At 41.2% G+C, this 25,716-nt stretch overlaps 1 protein-coding gene across 3 annotated transcripts in view; it reads left to right on the top strand.

Annotated features, from left to right (window-relative positions):
- The window catches only part of Ipo9 (importin 9), a 42,250-nt gene that overhangs the window by 9,114 nt on the left and 7,420 nt on the right, over positions 1-25,716 (top strand). For all 3 annotated transcript variants that reach the window (XM_005348398.3, XM_013346762.2, XM_026779760.1), the window contains exons 2-15: positions 3,388-3,449; positions 3,632-3,718; positions 4,424-4,625; positions 9,034-9,122; positions 10,100-10,186; positions 11,244-11,363; positions 11,465-11,565; positions 11,749-11,807; positions 12,346-12,497; positions 14,127-14,225; positions 15,066-15,172; positions 16,118-16,257; positions 18,162-18,321; positions 24,184-24,410. In XM_005348398.3, the coding sequence (XP_005348455.1) occupies positions 3,388-3,449; positions 3,632-3,718; positions 4,424-4,625; positions 9,034-9,122; positions 10,100-10,186; positions 11,244-11,363; positions 11,465-11,565; positions 11,749-11,807; positions 12,346-12,497; positions 14,127-14,225; positions 15,066-15,172; positions 16,118-16,257; positions 18,162-18,321; positions 24,184-24,410 (1,692 nt within the window). The remainder of the gene's footprint in view (positions 1-3,387; positions 3,450-3,631; positions 3,719-4,423; positions 4,626-9,033; positions 9,123-10,099; positions 10,187-11,243; positions 11,364-11,464; positions 11,566-11,748; positions 11,808-12,345; positions 12,498-14,126; positions 14,226-15,065; positions 15,173-16,117; positions 16,258-18,161; positions 18,322-24,183; positions 24,411-25,716) is intronic.

The raw sequence follows: 25,716 nt of genomic DNA, 5'->3' as shown, positions 1-25,716 counted from the left end.
TGTAGACCAGGCTGGTCTCGAACTCACAGAAATCCGCCTGCCTCTGCCTCCCGAGTGCTGGGATTAAAGGCGTGCGCCACCATCGCCCAGCTTTGTTTTGAAACTTTTAAAACCATTTATGGTTTCAATCAAAAAGGATTAATTTGAAATAAAATAGGAACTATAAGAATCTATTACAGGATACTTCTTTTTAATGTGGGAGAGTCGTTCCTCTATTTGATATTGTGGTGGATGGTTGTTGTTGTTTGGTTTGTTTGTTTTTTCAGTAGGCAGGGTTTTTTTTTTTTTATTGTATTACTTTCTGTGGGTGGTATTTTGCCTGTGTGTATGTCTGTGTACCATTTGCTTGCAGTGCTGTCAGAAGCCAGAAAAGGGCATTGGATCTCCTAAGACTAGAGTTGCAGCAAGTTATGACATGCCATGTGGGTACTGGGAATCAAACCTGGGTCCTCTGAAAGAGCAGCAAGTACTCTGAACTACTGAGCCATTTCCCTAGCCCTCCATTAAATATGAACAAACTGGAAAGATGCCCTGTTATTAGCTCAGACAGTAGGACATTATTAGAAAGCTAGACAAGTTGATTCTGAAGGTTATACAGAAAGACAAAGATTGAAGAGTAACTATAAAAACATAGCAAAGCAAAACTACCAGAAGGGACAAGCTCTATGGACATTTAAGCGTTATATAAAATTTCCATAATTAACACTGTGGCACAGGCACATAAATAGAAAGGCAGTTATAGTAAAAAAAAAAAAAAAGTCCAAAAACTGCACACAAGTATCTATAGAAATTGAGTAAAGTAAGAGCATCCCTGCTCTGAAAACCTGATCATACTCCAAAATCTGAAAGCAGTTTTTGTATGCCAACATGAGCCTGCAAGTAGAAAATTCTGTGTCTGCCTTATGCCAGAGTCGAAGCACAGAAACACTGCTGACTAGGTGGTGCACACTTGTAATTTTAACTGTAAGAAGACTGAGGCCAGAGAATTGAGTCCAAGGCCATTGTGAATTACACAGTGAGATGCTGTCCAAGAGAAAAGGAAACAAACGATCTGGACTTGGTAGCTAACCCTTATGATTCCATCTCTTAGGAGGCCAAGGCAGTAGAATTGTTGATAATTCGGGGCCAGCCTGGGCTACAATAAGATCCTGTCTCATAAATGCATGGTGTGAAAAGGGGAGGAAATGATGGAATTTTTAGGTTTTTTTTGAGACAGGATTTCTCTGTGTAGTCCTAGCTGTCCTGGAACTCGCTCTATCTACCAGGTTGGGCTCCAACTAAGAGATCCACCTGCCTCTGCCTCCTGTGCACTGGGACTAAAGGTGTGCGCCACTATACCTGAATAGATGAACTTTTTAAATGGAGCTGGGACAACTGCATAACCATTTGAAATTAGATCTGCATTTGCGCCATATAGAAAAATAAGCCCCAGTGAATTAAGAGCCTAAATGTAAGAAAACGAAACCCTGGAATTACTAGAAGAAACATGGTAAGTTAAGTTCCCTCTAACTCATAGTGATGAGCAATAAAATAATAAATAGCAAAATAATTTTTGTCATAAAGACAGGTTTATGCTAAGCACATGCATTAAATCATTCGATCTTTACCAGGCATGGTGGCACACTCCTTTAATCCCTGCATGCGGGAGGCAGAGGCAGGCAGGTCTCTGTTTGAGGCTAGTTTGTAGTTTGGTCTACAAAGCAAGTTCAGGACAGCCAGAGCTATTACACAGAGAAACCCTATCTCGGGGGGTGGGGGGGTGCCTTCATATACTTGCTTGTTACATTGATACCTCTATTCTTTCTTTGTGGGTTTGAAAACTGGGGCTTAAAGGATAAATAACTTATCTAAGGACATGTGGTAGCTTCAAGACTTGAGCTTAAACTTGCCTAAATCTAGTGCCCTTGCTGGGTTGTTTTATTTGTTTGTGGGGGTGGGGGGAGTCGTGTGTGTATATATGTGATTCGGGTCACATGCAATTTTAAATTTCCTACTAGCCATATTAAAGAGGTTTAAAAATGAAAATAATACAGATAAAATAATTTTAATACATAAAGCTAGAGAAATAACTCGGTGGTTAAGAACTCTTGCTGGTCTTCCAGAACAAAACCTAAGTTTGGTTCCCAGCATCTATGTTGGAAAACTCACAGTTGTCTATAACTCTGGCTTCATGGGATCTTACAATCTAAAGTCCTCTTCTGGCCTCTGCTGGCACTTGCATGCATGTGGCATACATCGATTCATGAATACACATGGGAATAAAACTTCAAAGCCAGGCGGTGGTGTTGCACTTTTTTAATCCCAGCACTCGGAAAGCAGAGTCAGAACTATGTGAGTTCGAGGCCAGCCGGGTCTACAAAGTGAGTTCCAGAACCAGCCAGAACGTTTTCACAGAGAAACCCTACCTTAAAGAGCAAAAAGAAAAAGAAAAAAGAAAGAAAAGCTTTAAAATAATAGTGATTTTAATATTGGCTGATCGTAGTGACACACACCTTTAATCACAGCTCTCTGGATACAGAGGGCATCCTAATGCACATAATGAGTTCCAGGCCAGTCACAGATACATGATGGTGAGACCTTGTCTACAAAATTAATTAATTAGCTAATGAATTAAATACTGTACTCATCTAACCTGGTGTAGTTCCACATATAATCTTGGTTTGGTATTTTTAAGGGTGTTAGTGTCGATGTGCCTTTAATCCTAGCACTCAGAAGGCAGGCTATGGGATCTCTGAGAGTTTGAGGCCAGCCAGGATTGTGTAGTGAGAGTGTCACAAAGAAAAACATTATTGAGATACTTTGTTTTTATGCTAAATTTGAAATGTAGGATGTTTACATTTACAGTCATCTCAGTCTTTGTGACTGGTGACCAACTATATTGGTTTTCACAATTCTAGACTGTGAGATAAAAATTAGGATGTATCTTTGATTTTACATTCTTGATACAGTGTTGACTTCTTTGCAAATGTGAACAAGTCTGTTTCTATTTGGTAGTGAGAGTGTGTAGCATACTCCCAATATGCAGTCCAAGACTTGTTAATCAAGCATGTGACTCACACCTGTGGCCCCAGTGCTTGATGAACTGGGGCAGGAGGATCTTGTTCAAGACTAAGCTACATGTTAAAATCCTTTCTTTTTTAAAAGTTTATGTTGCACGTTGAAAACTGTTCTTTGCGACCCTTATTTTGTTTTGTTTTTTAGGGTTAAGCCTGTTGAGCCAGGTTTTCTCAAACCTAATGTTATAAATTTCCTAAAATGGCTGCGCTGTTGAAGCAGTAGTTCACATTTCTTTCTGAAACCTTTACTTGTTGCTTCAAGGTTGAGCTCAGTGAATTGCTATGGCCTTCATGAATATCCTTAGACTCACAGTAAAATTTTCTGTTTCAGAATTTGGCGTTCACCTGGCAGAGCTGACTGTAGATCCTCAGGGGGCACTGGCCATCCGTCAGGTGAGTCCCTTTACTTAGTAAGGGAACTTTCTTAGGGGAAAGAGAAAGGATAAGGGCAGTGTATCAAACAGGATTTTTGTACCAGATTTATGTATGATTCAGTTGTATCAAACCAAGTACATGGTTTTATGTGTGAAAATAAGTTATTTCTTGTTGCACATGATGGCTTACTCTCTTCACAGCTGGCATCAGTCATCCTGAAGCAGTATGTAGAAACTCACTGGTGTTCCCAATCAGAAAAGTTCAGACCTCCTGAAACTACAGAAAGGGTAATGGCAGTTCTATGGCTATCTACCTACAAAGATGTGAGAGTCAGTCTTAATATGTTCAGCATTAGTCTAACATTTTTTTTGATAACAGAAAACAAGACTAGGAAGAAAATAGTGAGTGGCATTATGATTACTATATATATATATATAAATAAGAGTATCATGATAAACTGTGCTCAAATCCAGTTCTACCCTTTTGCAGACCATGAGAGCATTTGAAATCTGTTTAGCTGTGAACACTCAATTTCCTAAATTTTCTAAATTAGAATTAAAATTACCATCGTCAGAGGTCTTAACAATGAAATGAAATAATACTTCTAGTTAGTACAATTGCTAAGCAGCTACCCTGAGTACCCAAGAAGAGATGAGATACAGGTCTAGTACTGTGGGTTGGAACCTTCTGCAATTGTCCAATATAAGCATCGCTGTGACTGGTGAACTCTTAAAATGTGGCTACTGAGCCAGATGTGGTAGTACACGCCTTTAATTCCAGCACTCGAGAGACAGAGTCAGGCAGATCTACTCAGTTCCAGGACAGCCAGGGCTACACAGAACAACCCTGTCCTGAAAAACCAAAACTATAAAAAGTAAATTAAAAATGTGGCTACTATAACTGGACAACTAACGTTGTCCCGAAGCAGATGGGTCTCTCTCTGCCCACAGCTTACCATCTGATTAATGACAAATGGCCTTTCCTCTTTACAGGCAAAAATTGTTATTCGAGAGCTATTACCCAATGGGTTGAGAGAATCAATAAGCAAAGTGCGTTCCAGTGTGGCCTATGCTGTGTCAGCCATTGCCCATTGGGATTGGCCAGAAGCCTGGCCCCAACTCTTCAGCCTGCTCATGGAGATGTTGGTGAGCGGAGACTTAAATGCCGTCCATGGAGCCATGCGTGTGTTGACAGGTATCAGAAGCATTTTCCCTGGTGTTGATACTTGATCTTTTGTGAGAGGAACAATTAAGAGCTATGTAATAATGTGTCCCAGACCAAAGAGCTGTTACATGTTGTTCCTCTCTTCTAGGTCTTTGTAAATGTTGATCTTCTGGTTTTTATCTCCACAGCTACCAGAAGTTCCATTGATTCTTTCCAGGGAATTGAGTTAGCATAATTATACTTCCAAATCTTCACTTAGGAATACTGGAGGCTGAGGGTATGATTCAGTGACAGAGCATGCACAAGCTGGAATGCCACACAAATATAATGATACAGTAATGCCATAACAAATAATTAGATTTTTGGTTTATAGTCTGATTGCACCTTGACTCTTCACATAGCCTCTTTGAGCCTTAGTTTCTAAGATGCTATCTTAACTACTGTTCAATTGCTCTGCAGAGACACCGTGACCAACACAGCTCTTACAAAACTGGTTACCTGCACAAGGTCACACCAACAACGCCAGTCAATATTCCAACAACCAATAATGTTTCACTCAGTGGTTCACACAAAAAGGTGGAGGGTATAAAGGGGGAATGGGGACATGTTGGGGTACCGAGGAGAGTGGACTGGGAGTTGCTTATAGTCTTAGGGGTTAGTCCATGATTGTCTTGGTGGGGGGCAGACAGGTACGGTGCTAGAGCTTATAGTCTTAGGGGTTAGTCCATGATTGTCTTGGTGGGGGGCAGACAGGTACGGTGCTAGAGCAGTAGCTGAGCGCTTTTCTGTGATCGAATAGCAGAGAGACAGACTTGGGACCTGGCATATAGGCTTTTGGAGCCTCAAAGCCCACCCCAGTATCATACTTCCTCCAACAAGGCCACACTTAATCCTTCTTAAACAGTTTCACTCCCTGGTGACTAAGCATCTAAATATATGAGCCTATGGGTCTATTCTCATTCAAACCACTGCAGATGCTAAACTCAAAGATTTGGTAGTTGACATATGCTAATCTATATAAAGCATTGAGTGTAACAACCAGCTGACAGTGTAGTAGACTCTGAGCAAACCTTAGTCATTAGGTTTAACATAGTTCGTAAGTATTCTTTTCTATGTAATTGTCTCAGTAGCCTCTTGAAAATATCACAATTGGTTGTTCCATCTTTTTTAAGATTTTATTTATTATGTATAGTGTTCTGCCTGCAGGTAGATATGCAGGCCAGAAGAGGGCACCAGATCTCATTACAGATGGTTGTGAGCCACCATATGGTTGCTGGGAATTGAACTCAGAATCTTTGGAAGAGCAGCTAGTGCTCTTAACCACTGAACCGATTCTCCAGCCCGATTATTCCATCTTTAGATGATTATATAAACACATGAGATTAAGTGTACAGTAATCAAAACTCAGAGACTTGTACTCTGCGGCTAGGTTGAACCAAGGAAAAATTAAGAGTAGCCAGGGTTCAGCTGAGTGAGCATGGTGTTACACACTGTTAAATCCAGCCCTGGGGCAAGGGGGGATCCTCCTGTTACCAAGCTCTGAGAGAAATGCCAGGCCTTGGTAGACTGTAACCTCTGACCAGCAGGGCCTCCCAACATTTTGTTTAGTTTTACGAGACAGGGTTTCTCTGTGTAACAGCCCTGACTGTCCTGGAACTCGCTTTGTAGACTAGGCTGGCCTCGAACTCACAGAGATCCTCTAAAATGCTGTGGTTAAAGGTTTGTGCCACCCAGCATGGGCTGATCTTTTAGAAATCATCTTTTACTGGGCAGTGGTGGCAGATGCCTTTAATCCCAGCACTCAGGAGGCACAGGCAGGCGGATCTCTGTGAGTTCAAGACCAACTTGGTCTACAAAGTAAGTTCCAGGACATAAATCACATCTGTTTTTCTGAGACCTGCCAGTTTACACAGTTTACAAGAACTGTTCTCCCTCCGTCCCTCCCTCCCTCCCTCCCTTCCTCCCCTTGTAATATAGACCAGGATGGCCTTGAACCTTGAACTCAGAGATCTACCTGCCTCTGCCTCCCAGTAGTAAGATTAAAGGGCTGCACCATCACCTGGCTTTTCTCACTTTTTAAATGGGATATCTTCTATGTATTTTTTGACAGTTTCAAACATGTAAAAAATGTCTGTTAGTCATATCCACCTTCAACTCCCCACTCCATTCTCCTTGGTACCCCAGCATGTCCCCATTCCCCCTTGACACCCCCACCTTTTCGTGTGAACCATTGAGTATATCGTTATTGGCTGTTGGAATATTGACTGGCATTGTTGGTGTGACCTTGTGCAAGTAACCATAGCTGCTTTGAGTTCATGAGTGCCTTGACCATGTTATCTCTGAAAGACAGCATTTCACAGCACTCCTCTTCATCCTGCAGTTCTTGCATTCTTTCTGCCCCATCTCTGTGACTTGCCTGAGCCTTGTGGTGGGGTGGGGGCCTTGGTATAGATGTTCCTTTAAAGCCAAGCACTCAGAGTCACTCATTCTCAGCACTTTGACCAGGGATGGATTTCTGCTGACCTGCAGAGAGAAGCGTTTCTAACCCACACTGTGGGCAGCATAATCCATGGGTTTAAGCATAAATATTTAGAAGGAAGTTTGAGAATATGCTGTTTAACAAAGGTAGTAAATTTCACCCAAGATCTAGGACCTCCCAAACCATGGTCATTTGACAAGGTTTTTGGGCCCAGCAGGCGTGAATTCCCTCCTATGGGCAGACTAAAATCTGGGAGCTGAATACAGCTCCTCCTCAAGAACAATAAGTGTTCTTCACAGCTGAGCTCTTTCTAGCCCCCAGCCGATTGTACTTTTAGTTAGCTTACAAAGTAGTGGCTTTCCATAAAGGGTTTTCATATCTCCTTAGTTTTGGTTGCCCTCGCTCCCTCCTCTTCCTGTGTCTCACCTCTAACTCCTAGTATTCCTTAAGGGAATACTGCCAAGAAAGCAACCCCGTAAGCAGCATTCCCTCTGCTTCAGTTCCTGCTTTGACTTCCCTTGATAATAGACTATGGCCCCTAAGCTGAAATAAGCAGTTTCCTACCTATGTTGTTTTTGGTCGGTGTTTACTGACAGCATCAGAAAGTAAACTAGAAAGAGCAGGTCCTGTCCCTGCAGCTGGTGTGTGTGAGGAACAGCACTGTGCTCTGCACTTCGGATCTGTTTGCTTGTCATCTATGCCCATGCAGTATTAATGGTGGATTACTGATTCTGAGTCAGAGGCAAATCCTTCATTTGTTTCAAAGCTTCCTCTTCCCATGCCCTTCTAGAGTGCCTGCTATGTTCCTATTTTAGCTGTGTCTGTGCGTAACTTTAGCTCAGAAAAAGCAAACTTACCAAAAAGGCCAAAGCGTTCTTCTCTGAGCCTTTCACTGCCCTTGCTTCTCCTTTATGACTGAGGACTACTACACTCATTCTTCACTGTGTAATTGAACTTTTTGGGGAGTTTTGTTTTGGTTTGGTTTTCAAGACAGGGTTTCTCTATGTAGCTTTGGTGCTTGTCTTGGCACTCACTCTGTAGACCAGGCTGGTCTCGAACTCACAGAGATCTGCCCACTTCTGCCTCCCGAGTCCTGGGATTAAAAGAATGCACCGTCAGCGCCCAACTTCCAAAAGATAATTTTTTTGCCAAGGAAATGAAAGTTATTCCTAGTTTGACTTCTTTCTAACAGGCCTGGAGAGAAAAGATGGTCATGCAGTTATCCTGACTGGAATGCAGAAAGGTCTTCTTTCTATTTGACTAAGGAAATTACTGTGCAGTGAGGTCGTTTTCTATCAGACTCTGAGTGGATGGCACTCAACCTCCATTCACAAATAGCTACTCTTATCATTTTCAAAGGAAGGCAGACTTTCAACTTTGCACCACAGTGGGTTAAACACCTTCACTTAGAGCGGCTCCAGAATTACACATTGATAAATGGAGTTGAAACTTAGTACAGCTGTGGATGGGTAGTTGGTTGGTTAGTTTTTTCGAGATAGGTTAGCCCTAGCTGTCCTGGAACTCATTATGTAGACCAGGCTGCCCTTGAACTCCCAGAGACCTGCCTCTGCCTCCTGAGTGCTATGCCTGGCTTATGTTTGTTTTGTTATTTGCATTGAAGCAACTTATTGGGATGGAACTGAAAACTGAGCGGCAGTTGAGAGATCTCAGACATGTACCCGGGTGCTAACATGGTGCTCAACAGCAGGCCTGTTTGTCTTTGCTTATATACAGTTGCGTTGCAGATCTCTTCAGTCTCATGTTGGTTTCCTGTCTTAATTTTGTGTGTCTTCCTTTTGTGTTCCTATACTCTCTCCCCTTCCAACAAATAATACTCTGGCTTCTCTTTCTTCCTTGAGGTGAGGCTGCTAGACCAGTTGGCCATCCTTATATGCTAACTGGCTTGGAAATTTTCACACTTTGTCTTTATGAAGCACTTTTTATTTTTTGTCTTTGCAGAGTTTACTCGAGAAGTGACAGACACACAGATGCCACTTGTTGCTCCTGTCATTCTCCCAGAAATGTATAAGATCTTCACCATGGCTGAGGTATGAAAACTCAGGCCAGTGGTTGCAGTGTTGTCTTGCTGTGGTCAGCAATGGTCATGGGATTTGTCAGTGATGCCCATACCAAAGAACTAGAACTTACAGTGGTCCAGATCAGAGATTGAATTGACCATAGTCTTTGACCTCGTGACTGTAAAGAGAAGCCTTTGATAAAAGCACTTGATAAAGTAACAGAAATATATCAATACACATAGCTTCTGGTACCCTATCCTCCTTGTGTTCATAATGCCACTCCTGACCTTGCCTACTCAGCCACTGATTTAGAAATAGTCTGTTACTTCCTATGTACATGTTAGTATGTATATAAATAGTGATCTGTTCACAATAATATGTAAACACTTACAGGTATTCAGCCTTCATAATCCCTTGCTCCCAATGAATACTCCATATTTTAAAAGAGATACATAAAGAAATGGGGATACAGCTCTGTATAGAGCTTGTGATTAGTATTTGCAAGGTCCTGGGTTTATCTTCTATCATAACAAATAACAGCTTCTGCACATGCTGTAATCCCAGTGCTCAGGATGCTGAGGCAGGAGAAACAACCCTATCTCCAGAAAAGGAGAAAACATACATTAGCCACACCCTGCTTGGTGGAATGTGTCTTTAATCCCAGCACTTGGGAGGCAGAGGCAGGCTGAGTTCTAGGCCAGTCTGGTCTACACAGTGAGTTGTAGGCCAAACTACAAAGTAAAGCCCTCTCTCAAAAAAAAAAGAAATAAAAGGCTATGTTAGGATTTCAAGTATTATAGGACCTGTTTTTAGTCACAGACCTGTATATGAAAGGCTGATGCTTTTAAGTTCTAACATTTTGTTGAATTATTCTCTCTTAATTATTAAAACCTATTTACTACATAAGTGGGTTGAATCTGTATCTCTGGGATTTGGATTATTCCTAGTTTCACTTCTGATCACATGTACACACATACACACTCCAGTCCCATGGTTTTTTTCCCTAGGTGTATGGTATTCGAACTCGTTCCCGAGCAGTAGAGATTTTTACTACTTGTGCCCATATGATCTGCAACATGGAGGAGCTAGAAAAGGTAAGTGAGCCTTAGCTTGGTAATTAACAAAATTTGTGCATCAGAGTCTTATTAACCTTTTCCGTTGCCAATAACTCATTTCGCAAGTACCAGAAAGCATACTAGCCAGCCTTGTATAGATAGATTTAACTTTTTCATTGAATTTTTAGCATAGATATTTTAGTTTTAGTTATAGTTCTTCAAATACCTTCCCTATATCCTTTTCTTTTTATTTTTCTTTTTTTTTATTTTTTTTTAAGATTTATTTATTTATTATGTATACAACATTCCTTCCATGTCTACCTGCAGGCCAGAAGAGGGCACCAGATCTCATTATAAATGGCTGTGAACCACCATGTGGTTGCTGGGAATTGAACTCAGGACCTCTGGAAGAGCAGTCAGTGCTCTTAACCTCTAGCCATCTCTCTAGCCCTTCCTTTTCTTTTTTTTTTTTTTTTTTTTTTTGGTTTTTCGAGACAGGGTTTCTCTGTAGCTTTGGTGCCTGTCCCGGAACTAGCTCTTGTAGACCAGGCTGGCCTCGAACTCACAGAGATCCGCCTGCCTCTGCCTCCCGAGTGCTGAGATTAAAGGCGTGCGCCACCACCGCCCGGCCCTTCCTTTTCTTTTTATTATATCTTTCTGTTTTGGTGGTTTTTTTGGTTTGGTTCTTCCATACTGGAAATTAAACCCAGAACCCCACACATTCCAGGCAAGCACTCTGCCACTGAGTTGTACTTCCAGTCTTCCTATGTCCCTTCGTAATAGATCTCTTGAGCCTTTCCACTGTTGCAAGGCTGTTCTGTGTGAAAGAAAGCTAGCTGAAAATGCCGATTCCTGGGACCCAGGTGCATTTCTGAGAAGTGGTCAGGTGGGGTAGGTTTAAGAGACTAGAGTGAGGAACTGAAGGTAGGCGCTGAGGTCTAAAGTCTTGAGGAATTCCTGCAGTGACTGTAGCTGTGGCCTTTGATTAGGACCTGGCGCCAAGAGAACTTTAGATGCTTCAAAACTGAAATTAGTGTGTGTGTTGAAGCTATGGATTGGAGGTTTGTTGAGCATTGACTTTGGTTTCTGTTGTCAGGGTGCAGCCAAAGTCCTGATCTTTCCCGTGGTTCAGCAGTTCACAGAGGCCTTTGTTCAGGCGCTCCAGATGCCAGATGGCCCCACATCTGACAGCGGTTTTAAGATGGAGGTTCTAAAGGTAAAGATATACAATCAGTGAGACATGGAGTTGAGAGGGAATCAGAAATCGTTGCTTCTGTGCTACTAGGTGGTTTTTTTTTTTTGTTTTTCTCTTCTCAGGCAGTGACAGCCTTGGTGAAAAATTTCCCAAAGCACATGGTGTCCTCCATGCAGCAGATCCTTCCCATTGTTTGGAACACTCTAACCGAAAGTGCTGCCTTATATCCTTTCCTGAGAACCCAAAGGACCCGCTGCCTGAAGTTGAGGGTTTATCCTTGGGTCTCACAGTCATGTGCTCTTGGTTCTTCGTGGTGTGTGTATTCTTAGTGTTGGGGTGCTAGCACTCCCTTGTAGACTACATGTACAGCAGACTCTAGGTTCTCTGCCTTTACTCTACATCATACTTATGTGAGGACAGAAGTGAATTACACGGAAGAAGTGGAAGATCCTGTGGACTCAGATGGTATGTAGTGTATCGGACCCTAACAAAAATACCAGTTCTTAAGGAAAGGAATCTGGCAAAGACAAGTGAGAGGCAGAAAACAAAAAGGCAGTAAAAGCATCTTTCAGTGTATTGTGTGAGGCATGGAGAATCCATGTCTTCCATCTCATATTTGGGGACATTCAGAGTCCACTAAAAATCATAGCGTTCAAGTTGTAGCGTCGTCTAATCCAGCTACCTGTGATATTTTGCCTCTTTGACGTCCCAGATGATGATACTCTCCATTTCTATGTCAATATTTAAGTATTTCAGATCAAAAATAGACATGCTGGGAAATGTTTATGTTCAATGCTTATGATTCTTTTACTCCTAAAAGCATTTACTTTCCTCAAATTACCTATCTATGACTCTAAAAAAGGAAGCTAAAGCCTCCTCTACCAATACTTCAGGTGTAATTAGCAAGTATTTTCATTTTCAGTTAATATACAAAGATAATGTAGTTTATTTCCAGAATGAATGTTTTCTATTACTAATTTCTACTCTTGTATATTCCCTATAGGAGAAGTCCTAGGCTTTGAGAACCTCGTCTTTAGCATTTTTGAATTTGTCCATGCCCTACTAGAAAACAGCAAATTCAAAAGCACCGTTAAGAAGGCTCTGCCTGAGCTTATTTACTACATTATCCTGTACATGCAGATTACCGAGGAGCAGGTAAATGGTACTTGGGGAACAAATTACTAACTTGTATTGGAAGCTTCAAGAATGTGACAGCTTGGTCAAGTAGACTTCTCATTTCTGAAAGAGACAATAAGAGACTAACTTTATGTGAAATCCTAGAAAAAAAAAAATTGGCATTATTTTCTCAACCAAATTCCTGAGTATTAGGAATTTTACCAACTCTAATGTTTGCTAAACTTTTAGAATACTTTTCCATTAGGAAAATCTAGATTAAGTTAAGAAAATGTTATTCAGACTCAAACAACTCTAAGTTTTGGTGGTGTGCAGGGTATAGTAATAGACTCTTAATTTCAGCTGCTACCATCAACTTGCTTCTTTTTTTGTTTTGTTTTTGTTTTTCGAGACACGGTTTCTCTGTAGCTTTGGAGCCTGTCCTGAAACTAGCTCTTGTAGACCAGGCTGGCCTCGAACTCACAAAGATCCGCCTGCCTCTGCCTTCTAAGTGCTGGGATTAAAGGCGTGCGCCACCACCGCCCAGCAACTTGCTTCTTCTTTTTTAGCCACATTGAAGTCTCAATGGCTTTCTGATCTGCATTTAGAGAAGGAACAAAAGAATAACAACAGCCAGGTGGTGGAGCACACCTTCAATCCCAGTACTCAGGAGGCAGAGGCAGGTGGATCTCTGAGTTCAAGGCCAGCCTGGTCTACAGAGGGAGTTCTAGGACACAGCCAGGGCTACATAGAGGAAAACCTATCTTCAAAAAAAAAAAAAAAAAAAAAGGTTTAGTAAATGAATTACCCCAGATCTGGGGAGAGTTGCAGGGAAGAGTGAAGTAGTGAATGTGTTCAAAACACATTGTATGAAGTTCTCAGAATTAATACAGTTCTGTAGTTTTAACATAAGGAAAAAGACTATATCAGTGTAGGCCATTGAGATGGTTCAGCAGGTAAACATTTTCACCAAGCCTGATGACCTGAGTGTAGTCCTGGGTCCATGTGGTGGGAGAGCACTGATTCCTCGTGGGCATAAATGTAATTTAAAAAAAGAAAATGAGATATAAATAACTATCTTTTAACACAAAAAATGGTATAATTTTATAGTAAATATCCCAGTATATTCAGAAAAATCTATTTATCACAGTAACAAGCTGATGACAGTAACTAAGTAATTTGTCAAATTGTTTTTGGGGAGTGGTTTGAGACAGAGTTTCTCTGTGTAGCCCTGGCTGTCTTGGAACATACTCTATAGACCAGGCTGGCCTCAAGCTCACCGAGATCTGCCTGCCTCTGCCTCTTGAGTTCTGATTTTAAAGGTGTGTGCCACCACCGCCTCTCTGGCAAATTTGTCAAATTCTAAAGAAGATTCTGCTACAGAGAAATAGCCATCTCTACAGATTTAGATAAATATTTGTTTCTCAATTTAAAAAAAAAAGAGAGAGAGAGAGAGAGAGACTTTAAAACACTAGGAAGTAGATAGATCCCTCCTTAGTTCAGGGCAGCCAGGGCTATATAGCGAGACCCCCATCTCAAAAAGAAAAAGACTTTAGACTGGAGTGTGATTGGGAGAAAAGATTGAGGGCTTCCCATGGCTGCTGATAAAAAGAAGGAACATATAAACCAGAATGGCAGCCTCACAATAACCTGACCTCATCCTCGTCACAGATTAAAGTGTGGACAGCTAACCCACAACAGTTTGTAGAAGATGAGGATGATGACACTTTCTCCTATACTGTAAGAATTGCAGCTCAAGACTTGTTGCTGGTAAGAGTTACGTTGCTTCTTCAACCAAATAACCCTCCAGTAATTGGAAGTTTCTTCTTCCTAGACATCTAACCCAAGGTAAGCAGCACTATTGGGCAGCTTCACCTCAGACCTTTTTAAGGAATTAAGAAAGTTGCTCAAGAAATTTGAGACTTAGAAATTCCAAAGTTGTAGCAACTGGTTCATTGAATCAGGAATGCTTCCGTTTGCCCCTGCCTTCAGCCAACTTCCATGTCACAAACAAGAAGCTGGCAAACTTAAAAAGATTGTTGGGAGATGAACATGCAACACCAGCTCATGATTTCTTTGGCTCCTCCAGCTGGAGCACAGGGTTGTCTCTAGTCCAGCGTGCTGTGAAGAAACTGCTATGTCCTGTTGGGTTTGTTGGTGAATCATGTCTCTTTACTGTTGAGTGCTTCTTAACTTACATGAGGAGCAGGGGATATATAGCTCAGTAGTAGAGCACTTGCGTAGCATGTGCAAAGTCAGCTTGACTGAATTGCTGAACCAAAAAAGAAGTAGAACAGGAAAAAAAAAATATGTGCTATAGTGGCCTCAAATCTTTATGGTCAGTCAGCTTCCAAGACAATAAATTTCTGGTCCATTGTCATCCAAAGCTAACTGTTACTTTTTTGCTTAATGCCTCATTTAATAGAGCCAAACACATCGACTATTTAGAGCTATTTAGGCTTACAATGCATAAACACTACAGAATTTCATCAGAGACCCTGAATTAATGGGGTCACTTTTAATATACCTGATCAGGCTCTAGTATGGGTGTGTCAAGTGTTTGAACCGTCCACACACATACATTTATTTTTAGATCTTCTCTCTCCCTAGGCTGTGGCCACAGATTTCCAGAATGAGAGTGCAGCAGCCCTGGCTGCTGCAGCCACTCGGCATTTACAAGAAGCTGAGCAGACCAAAAGCAGTGGCACTGAGCACTGGTAAGAACATGCAGAAGCTGGGCTGCCCACCACCCTCATGGCAGCCAACAAGCAGCTGACAGCCATCCATAACTCCAGTTTCAGCAGACCCGCCCCCCCCCCCCATCTTCTGGCTTCTGAAGGCACCAGGCACTCTGGCAGGACACAGGCAGGAAGGCAGGCAGTGCATGTATGTGGTAACAAGCACGTGTGTATGCAGTGCTCTCATCCTTTATGATAGGCCAATGGCACTATTAAAGTGGGGTAGGTCTCGGGAGCACAAGAACCCAAATCTCTGCTGGGTGGAAACACAGGAAACCAGAGCCCTCCCCATAAAACTCATGCACTGTCTCACAGGCTCTAAGCTCCCTTGCGACTGGATAATGGTACATGACTTCTGTCGTAGCACTTGGGAGCTAGAGGCAAGAGATTTAGAAGTTGAAGGTCGTTCTTCCTTGATACATAGTGAGTTTGAAGCAAGCACATGTAATACCCCATCTCAAAAAATAAGGACTGGGGTGGGGGGACAACACATGCCTTTAGTCCCAGCACTCAGTCAGACGCAGGCAAATTGCTGAGTACAAGGCCAGCCTGATCTACAGAGCAAGTTTCAGGACTACACAGAAAAACTAAAATAGTAATAATAATAGCTGATTAGATGAATCCGCAGGTAAGGACACTTAAAGTCAAGCCTGACAAACTGAGTTCAGTCCCTAGAACCCACAGCATAGAAGTAATGGATTGACCTCTGCATGCATGCCATTACTAGTAAATGCTCTTACACAGTAGGTAGGCAGGCAGCCAGGCAGATGTAAGAATATTGTTTTAAATAAATAAATTAGAAATAAAGATAAATGACTTTGGGATCAGATCATTCTGGAATACCCTTTTCTACCTGGCCTTACCTCAAATACCTTTATTTCAGAAGTGTAGTTTGTTTTAGCAACTGCAATATCCTTTTTGCAGGTGGAAAATCCATGAGGCCTGCATGCTTGCTCTAGGCTCAGTGAAGTCCATCATCACTGACAGTGTGAAAAATGGCAGGATCCATTTTGACATGCATGGGTTCCTGACCAACGTCATTCTTGCAGACCTCAACCTGTCAGGTATATTTTAATGTGTGCCAGGATTCTATATCTTGGGACTTGCTATTAACTCACATACCCTTTGTGTGTCTATGTGAGTATGATGTATGCATACCACAGGCCAGAAGAGGTTGTCAAGTATCCTATATCTCTGTCTGGTTATTCCTTTGAGGCAAGGTGTTGCCTTGAACCTGAAGGTCGCATCTTGGCTAGACCAAAATCCAGCAAGCCCAGTCCTACGTCTCTGCCTCTGTCAGAGCTGGAGTTACAGATATTTCCTGTCTTGTTGCATGGATGCTGTGATCCAAAGTCTTAGCCTAATGATTACAGAGCAAACATTCTTAACCCCTGAGCCATCTCTTAGCCCCCTTTTCTCCTCTCTTTCCCTCCGTCTCTCAGTTTTGTGTATGTTTGTGTATTTAGATCTGAGTTCAATTCTTTAATACCCCAAGGGGTATGGCTCACCACTTGTAACTCAAGCTAAAGGAAACTGATGCCCTCTTCTGGCAACTACTGGCATTGCACTCATGTACACCTTCACACACATCCACATAATTGAGATTAAAATATTTAAACAAAAACATAAGAATTGTAACTCGTATCCATTCCTTTAGTTATCATAGTCATGATGTCATATATGTACATGTTACCTCTGGGAAATGCCCTTGTTCACTTGTGAAGTAATGAGAACAAAAAAATTAATGTCTTGATATTCCTTTAAAAATGATTTTCAGGGTTGGGCAGTGTTGGTGCACACCTTTAATCCCAGCACTTGGAAAGCCGAGGCAGGCGAATCTCTGAATTCGAGGCCAGCCAGGGCTACACAGAAAAACCTTATCTTGAAATCCCCCTCCCAAAAAAAAAATAATAATTTGGGGTCCTGGAGAGATGGCTCAGCAGTTAAGAACATTGGCAGTTTGATTCCCAGCATCCACATGATGACTCACAGCTGTCTGTAACTCTAGTTCCAGGGATGCCATGCCCTCTTCTGGCCTCTGGGCACTAGGCACTCATGTAACATACAAATATATATGCAGACAAAACACCCATACACATAAGATTATGAAATGTTTAAATTAAAGAATAATTTTAGCTATAAGGATGTTCAGGAACACCTGGTCCATACCTAGGCAATTATTGCCTCTGTATACCTAAAATGTTAGTAATTATATACTGGTCTATTAGGAGCTATTTAATAATTCCTGTCAGTTAAATATTTTAGTGTGAATGACTAAGCTACGCTCTTTGACAGGCTGAATAAATTCAGTCGCCTCAAGCAGTTTGTGCTTGGCAGGAGGTAGTAATTCTTACACTAGTGGATAGACTCAAACAAAATACAGCAGACGAGGAAGCTGAGCATATGGGATTACAGGAGCTCAGACATAATTGGGATTACTTGCCTAAGAGATCACTGGAGTGATATAAAAGAGGAATGTGTTGACTTGTAATTTAAACAGAGCCCAGAGTTGACAGAGCAAGGTTGAGTTTCCAGGACTGGGTATGTGCTTGAGTTTTGTAGCCATAAAGAGAGACTTGAATGCCATCACTAGTGTTGTGCATATTTGGTAGACTATAAAATTATTTGGCAGGTTATTAATAGAGGGATAACATAGAGCTGTAATTTATGTTCTAGTGTTGACGGTAATAGGAAGAAAGTGGCAGTGGGGAAAGATTTAGATGAACTATACTGTAGGCAAGAAATGACAAGGGCTTTAGTCAGAATATTTAATAGGTAGAACTAAGAAATTGATTCTGTACTAATCGTTGTGCATATTCTTTTATCATATGAAACTGCTTTTTCTTTCAAATAAGTCATATATGTTATGTAGCATCCAATTATTTAACATTTGAGAAATGGAGTTGGAAAGGAGGAGGGGCAAGAGGAACTTTTCATTGTCTGAACTGTAATTGCTCTTTCATTTTAGCGTCCCCTTTCCTCTTGGGACGGGCACTTTGGGCTGCCAGTCGTTTCACTGTTGCTATGTCTCCTGAACTGATTCAGCAGTTCCTACAGGCAACAGTTAGTGGTCTTCATGAAACACAGCCCCCATCAGTTCGGATTTCTGCTGTGAGAGCCATCTGGGGGTAAGTATGATAAATGGTGAGAATTGCTTAAAAAGAAACTGACTCGGGCAGAGAACATCACAGCTGTCCCATGCACTATAATGTTTGGAAATTTCTCCTGAAGCTCTCCTTCAGGGGGAATATGGGAAAGAAAGGAAAAAAGCAGTGCAGGTGACTTCAGAAAGTTCCCTCTTTTTTTGTTCCTCATTCCTGTTAAATTCATCCCAGCTGTGAAGTCACTTAGGCAGCTTTCTTTCTTCAGTGGAGGGGCATAGCCCAAGGTTCTGAGTGATAAGTAATTTGTGTAAGAATTGCAGTATTGTCGAGGGACATAAGTCTGACTAGCAACCACATCGTTGCTATAGTCCCTGTGTTAGAAACCAAATTTGAAAGAATGTGGCTTAGAAACACGGTTCATTTTCCAGTTTCATATATTTTTCATAGGTTCAGACTAGAGTTTTAATAGTCAACATGGATGAGTGTTTGCTTGCACATATGTCTGTATACCAGGTGCATATTTGGTGCCCATAGAGGTTTGAAGAGGACATTGGATGGATCTTCTGGAACTGGAGCTATAGACAGTTGTGAGTGCCGGGTCCTCCACAGAAACAAGTGTTCTTAACTGCCAGCCCCTAACCCCAGGCCTGAACAGTGTTATTTAAGGTTCAAATTTAAGCATCTCAATTGAATTCTATGCATGAGAAATACAGTTTATCTTTCTCTCCTATCTTTTTAACTTTTGAAACAGTAACTGAAAAACCATGCATTGAGAGAGAAAGAGGGAGGCTGGGAGGGATATCCTTAGGGAGCACTGCTGTTATGTGTTGAACAGTAAATGGCACAGCCATGAACAAAGGACCGTCTTTTCCTGTGCAGTCTTGGTAAAGTGGATCTTTGGATCTAAATGAATTTAAAATGTATTGTACTAAGAGAAACCACGTATAGCTTTTCAGAAAGCTCTGAAGCCATTCTAAGGAGGGAGCCCTAACCTCGTTAACCACTGCCCATATTGCTTTTGACCTTTGTAAAACTTGATTTCATCTACATGAATTAATTATTCCCTGAAGCCTTAGACATCCCTTGTGGACAGTTGTCAGTATAAAATTAAAAGCAGGGTGCTGGAGAGATGATTTAGCAGTTAAGAGCACATATTGTTCTTGAAGAGGACTCAAGTTTGATTCCCAGTACCCAGTCAGGCAGTTCACAACCACCTGTAACTCCAACTCTAGATCTGAAACACCCTAGACCTCCTCTTACACATAAATAAATAATAATATTTTTATGAAAAAATTAGCTGGGCGGAGTGGCACACACCTTTAATTCCAGCACTCAGGAGGCAGCGGCAGGTAGATATCTGTGAGTTCGAGGCCAGCCTGGTCTACAAGAGCTAGTTCCAGAACAGGCTCCAAAGCTACAGAGAAACCCTGTCTCGAAAACAAACAAACAAAAGAAAGAAAGAAAAAAATTAAAAGCCTTTGCCAACAAAATAAGAACAAAACTATTAAAATCTATATATGTGTGTGTATTACTTAAAAGTTTAAAAATAGGCCAGGAATAAAACCAGGATAATAAATTTAAAAGTAGATTATGAATTGGTAAAAGAAATGAGTCTACTCTGTGTTGCGATTACACAGAAATGTTCAAACTGAGAAGAGTTTGATGTGTGTTTACTCAGGGTAAACACCCCTTTTCTCCTGGGGTGTTTTAGAAAGTAAACACTTCATTTAGTGTGTGGGTGGTACATATATTCATATATGCATATGTGTATATATATATATACATACATGTGTATGTGTGTATGTTTGGTTACAATAAGCTTAAATTTTATAGTCAGAAAAAAATATTGAGAGGCTGGAGAGATGGCTCAGCAGTTAAGAATGCTCAATGTATACTCATGAGTACTAGAGTTAAGATCCTAGCACCTGCTGGGTGGTGGTGGTACATGCCTTTAATCCCAGCATTGAGGGGCAGGGGCAGGTGGGTTTCTGTGAGTTCAAGACCAGCCTGAATTGGTCTACTGAGTGAGTTCCAGGACCACCGAGGCTACACAGAGAAACCCTGTCTAGGGGGGAGGGGGGAAGGAAGGAAGGAAGGAAGGAAGGAAGGAAGGAAGGAAGGAAGGAAGGAAGGAAGGAAGGAAGGAAGGAAGGAAAGAAGGAAGAGAAAGGAAAGAAAGACAGACCCTAGCACCTGTGTAACAAGCTGGCCACCCTGCACACTTCCATAACTCCAGCTCCAAGGGAAGTGGGAAGAGACAGGAGAGTCACCTGAGAGAACAAGCCTTAAGTTCAGGAAGAGACCGTGCCTCAAAAAAAATAGCTGAAAAGTGATAAGGAACACAGTGCCCTCTTCTGGCCTCTACATGTACACAGACACATGCACCTGCATATATACATGTGCATACAGCCAAATACTTACTCAAAAATAAATAAAAATCTTTAATGTGGAGATATTTTTAATACCTAATGTATAGTTCTCAGTGACTCCTTAGGCAGTGATCCGCTGGTTTCCCTAATGCCAGAGAGTAGTGGGCACCCACTCCTTTACAGAGTTATACAAATGACCTCAGACCCCGGATCCCCTAAACCCTGTCTGTAAGTTCCAAGAGCTACCCTGGGAGGCTGGAGAGATAACAGAATTAAAAGTGCCTCCTTCTCTTGCAGAAGATCTGAGTTGGGGGTCCCAGCACCCAGATGGGGCAGCTCATGACCCCCTGTTAGTCCAGCTCTAGTGGGGCTCAAAAACCTCTGGTCTCCATAAACTCCTGTATTCTCACACATACCTCCACACATCCAAAATTATTATAAAATAATAACAAAAATAAATCTTTGGGTCAGAGAGATGGCTCAATGGTTAAGAGGTGCTCACTGCTCCTTTTTTATTTGTTTTTGTGAGGGGGGGTTGTTTGCTTTGTTTTATTTATTTTTTTTTTGTGCGTTTTCTTGGCCTTTTGAGACAGTGTTTCTCTGTGTATGTAGCCTTGGCTATCCTGAAACTCACTCTGTAGACCAGGCTGGCCTTAAATTCACAGAGATACACCTGACTCTGCCTCCCAAGTGCTGGGATTAAAGTCATGCACCACCATTGCTGGACTTACTCTGGGGAGTTTTCTTTCAAGTTTCGTTGTATTTTTAAGTATTTGTATGTAGCCATGTGCATTTGAGTGCAGATATCTCTGGAGGCCTAAGAGACAACAGGCAGTTGTGAGCTGCCTAGTATGGGTGCTAGGAAACAAAAGCAGGTCCTCTAGAAGAACAGACTGTGCCTGAACCCCTGGAGTTTCAAATATAACATTTTTGTTCATCATAGCATCCTTGCTTTTTCCTTTTGTACCAGCTTTATAATTTATTCCCCCATGCAGTTGCTTATATGACAGTATAAACAACCTTAAATGATTTCTGAACAAGGTATTTGTTGATATATAATTAGACTTCTGTCAGATTTTTCTGGTCATATTTATGACTGACTTTTTTTTTAGGTTTTTTGTTTGTTTGGGGATTTTATTGTTTTTAGTTTTGTTTCTCTGTGTAACCGCTCTTGCTATTCTGGAACTCACTTTTGTAGACTAGGCTGGCCTCGAACTTACAGAGATATGCCTGCCTCTGCCTCCTGAGTGCCGGGAACTGGCTTTTATTAATTGTGTATGTATTAATTTAATGTGCATGGGTGTTTTGCCTGTGTGTATGTCTGTGCACTAGGAAGTCCAGTACTGTGAAACTGAGCTTCCGTGTGGGTGCTGGGAATTGAACCTGAGTCCTCTGCAAGAACAATTGTTCTAAACCCCAGAGTATCTTTCCAGCCTCCACCCTTACCCCAGGTCTAACTTGTAAAGGCTGAAATGACACCTCACTTTGATCAGCTCTGGACTCTTGTTTCTTGTTTTGTTATCTTGTCTTAATTACAAGGGTGATGATGCTGATTTTCTGTTCTAAAAAGATCCACTGTGCGGCAAATTATTATAGCAATATACAGCTAAAAGTTGAAACATCAACTAGGAAGCTGCTGTAGTAATGCAGACAGAAGTTTCTACTGCAGTCTATAGTAGTAGCCAGTAGAAGATGGGGAGGAAGCCATGAGAAGGTAGGAACAAAGCTCTGAAACTAGGATTTTTTTTCCTTTTCAAGATCTATGGGTACAAAGTTGCTAAAGCAAAGAGTAGAGAAATAGTGTAGACTTGTCAATAAATAGTAAGCTTAGTAGTCAATATTTTGATTTTTCAGTTATTTGTAAGAAATATATTCTGGAAGAACCAATAAGCAGTGACCATATGGTGGTTTACAACTATCTCCAGTTCCAGGTTACAGCGCCCTCTTTTGGCCTCTCAGGCACTAGGCACATGAGTTGTTTCAGGCAAAACTCATACATATAGAGTTAAGTAAATCCCAAAACAGATTAAAAGAAAAAGAAAGAAGTAAGGTCTGAGCAAAAAGCAAGTCTATGGCAAATGCAAGCCCATAAAACCGTAGCTTCACTGGTCATTGTGGAACTTTATGTGACTATAAAACAAACAAGAGTGGGGTTTGATGACACACACCTTTCAGCCCAGCACTCTGGAGGCAGAGGCAGGTGAAACTCTGGGTTCAAGACCAATCTTGTCTACATATCAATTTCCAGTTCAGTCAGACTACATAAGTGAAACCCTGTCTTTAAAAATTATTGACTACCTACTAACAGGGTATTATTTAGAAAAACAATGTTTTTATTTTTATTTATTACTGCCATTCTAATGTAATTTTTAACTAATTAAAATTAATTTACTTAATTAAGGGAGGGCATGTGGGCATCTGCAACCAAAGCACACAAAGAACAACTTGTGGCAGTCAGTTCTCTCTTTCCACTATGTGGGTCCTAGGGATCCAACTCAGATCCCCAGGTTTGTCAGCAAAACACCTTTATCCATTGAGCCATTCACTAGTTAGCTCATCCCCTGGTACTACCATTCTGGAAAAGGGCGTTGGACTGGAGGTGTAGTTCCGTGGCAGAGAATTTGCCTGGTATGTGCAAAGCCCTGAACTCCATCCCCATCAGAAAAGAGGGAAAGTGAAGGTTTAAACAGTATGTTTGTAGCATTTGTATGCCATGAGAGACAGTAAGCAATATTCAGTAAATATGTTTTAAGACTACATTTGGTTTTTGTTTTTTTCTTTTTGTGAATTGTCTTGTTTTGATTTTGAGACAGGGTCTCATTGTGTATCCCTGGCAGCCTGAACTTGCTCTGTAGACCAGGCTGGCCATGGGCTACAGCATACAAGTGGAAGTCAGAGAATAACTTCCAGGAGTGGTTCTCTCCCCCTCTGTGGAGAGTCTAGGGGCCAGCTCGGGTCATCGGGCTTGGGGGAAGTACCTTTACATCCAAATCTTGGTAATTTAACACTGTGGTCTGAGGACTCATAAGACATTTAACCTTGGGGGCTGGAGAGATGGCTCAGAGGTTAAGAGCATTGCCTGTTCTTCCAAAGGTCCTGAGTTCAATTCCCAGCAACCACATGGTGGCTCACGGCCATCTGTAATGAAGTCTGGTGCCCTCTTCTGGCCTGCAGTCACACACACAGACAGAATATTGTATACATAATAAATAAATAAATATTTTTTAAAAAAAGACATTTAACCTAGTCTCTTAATAGTTTGGGTGTGATGCTATAACTGGATTTGCCTCATCACCGGAGAGGAATGAACTTTTTTCAAAATATCTGATATAAGAAGGTAAAATTAGAGGTGCTGATATTCATGTAATATGCTACAGAAAGATATAAAACCATAGCTAACTATAGAAGTGGCTCTATAAAAGCTGTGTGTGCATGTTTCACATAAGATTAGAAAGCCTAAGCATTGAAGGGTCTGCTTATGAGTAACTCTTAATTATCTCTCTCTGTCTCTCTCTAGTTATTGTGATCAGCTGAAAGTCTCAGAGAGTACACATGTGCTTCAGCCCTTCCTCCCCAGCGTCCTTGATGGACTAATTCACCTAGCAGCCCAGTTCAGCTCAGAGGTCCTCAACCTGGTGATGGAGACCCTGTGCATCGTTTGTACTGTTGACCCAGAATTCACAGCAAGCGTGGAAAGCAAAATCTGTCCCTTCACCATCGCCATTTTCCTAAAGTACAGTAATGGTATGCCATCAGGAAAGCTGTGTTGATGAGAAGTGGTGACTGGTGGGTTTAGGAAGCTGTCCCTGGAGTCTGATGATCTTAACAACATAGCAAAGAAATAGTTCGTATAGATACAGCTGCATTACAAAATAGAAAATCAATTTCTGTCATTTTATTCTTATAAGGACCAAGAAAGATAGTGAGTAAAATACTAACACAAAAAGATGTAATTCAAAACTGGTGACGGAGTAGGAGAGTAAGTAACTTCCTGAGTGGTCTGGAAAAGGAAATCCTGGGACTGGGGCGTTGGTCCTGTGCTAGAGCCCTTACCTAACGCGTATCAGGTCCTGGGGTTGGGGGTGCGGTTCTGTGGTAGAGCCCTAACCGAGCACGTACCAGACCCTGGGTTTGATCCCCAGCACTGGGGAAGAAAATACTGAGGAAACATGCAAAGAAACCTTGCACATGTGAAGTGAGTGCTGTCTGCCAAGCTACCTCCCACCCTTTGAGTTTGAGCCCTTGTGTGGATTATACACACAGGCTTCCATACCCAGCATGGATTTTTTTTTAATAGCAGTAAAAGTTAAATGAAAAGATAGTTTTCCCCCAGAACATACATAAAATATTATATGAAGTTTTAGTTTTTATTTTAAGAGAGGATATGTGTATAGCTTTGTATACTGGGAGAAAAATGCCAGGAGAAAATGTATCAGAAGGTTATCTCTAGGTGGTGGGATTACAGGATTTTCTCTCCATTAATACTTTTCAGCATTTTAAGTTTTTTATGGTCAGTATAGTTACACCTATGGACCGGAAAAAATATTAAGGATATTTTTTGTTTTTACTATTGAAGCTAAAAGATATGTAGAAATATATATCCTACCAAATATGATATTCTATAAAACATGTTATTTAATTTATTTGGTTGGTTTTTTTGTTGTTGTTTTTTGTTTTTTTTACTTGAAAAATGTGTCCTGAAGAACATGCTTGTTGATCTCTCATTCTTTTTAGGCTTCATTCGTTTTCTATGGAATGACTGTATCTTTTATTTACCCATTCTGTTAATGGAGAGCTAGATCTTTTTTGTTTGGTTGGTTTTTCTATTACAAGCAATGCTGTAGTTACTTTTAACATATACCTTAGTATACACTGCATATATCTTTTCATGCTACATCAAAAGGGTATTTTTATTATGTAAGTAAAACAGATTGCCATGAAGTTCCATTTCTTAACCAGGTAATGCATACCTGTGATTTTAGCCCTCTGAGCTAAGGCTGGAGGCTACAGGTTAAAGGGTATATAATGAGACTCCTCCTCAAAACAGACA

The sequence above is a fragment of the Microtus ochrogaster genome, chromosome 6, assembly GCF_000317375.1.
Source record: "Microtus ochrogaster isolate Prairie Vole_2 chromosome 6, MicOch1.0, whole genome shotgun sequence".
Taxonomy (NCBI): domain Eukaryota; kingdom Metazoa; phylum Chordata; class Mammalia; order Rodentia; family Cricetidae; genus Microtus; species Microtus ochrogaster.
Note: the sequence above shows the minus strand (reverse complement) of the source record. Positions and strands in the feature narration are given on the sequence as shown.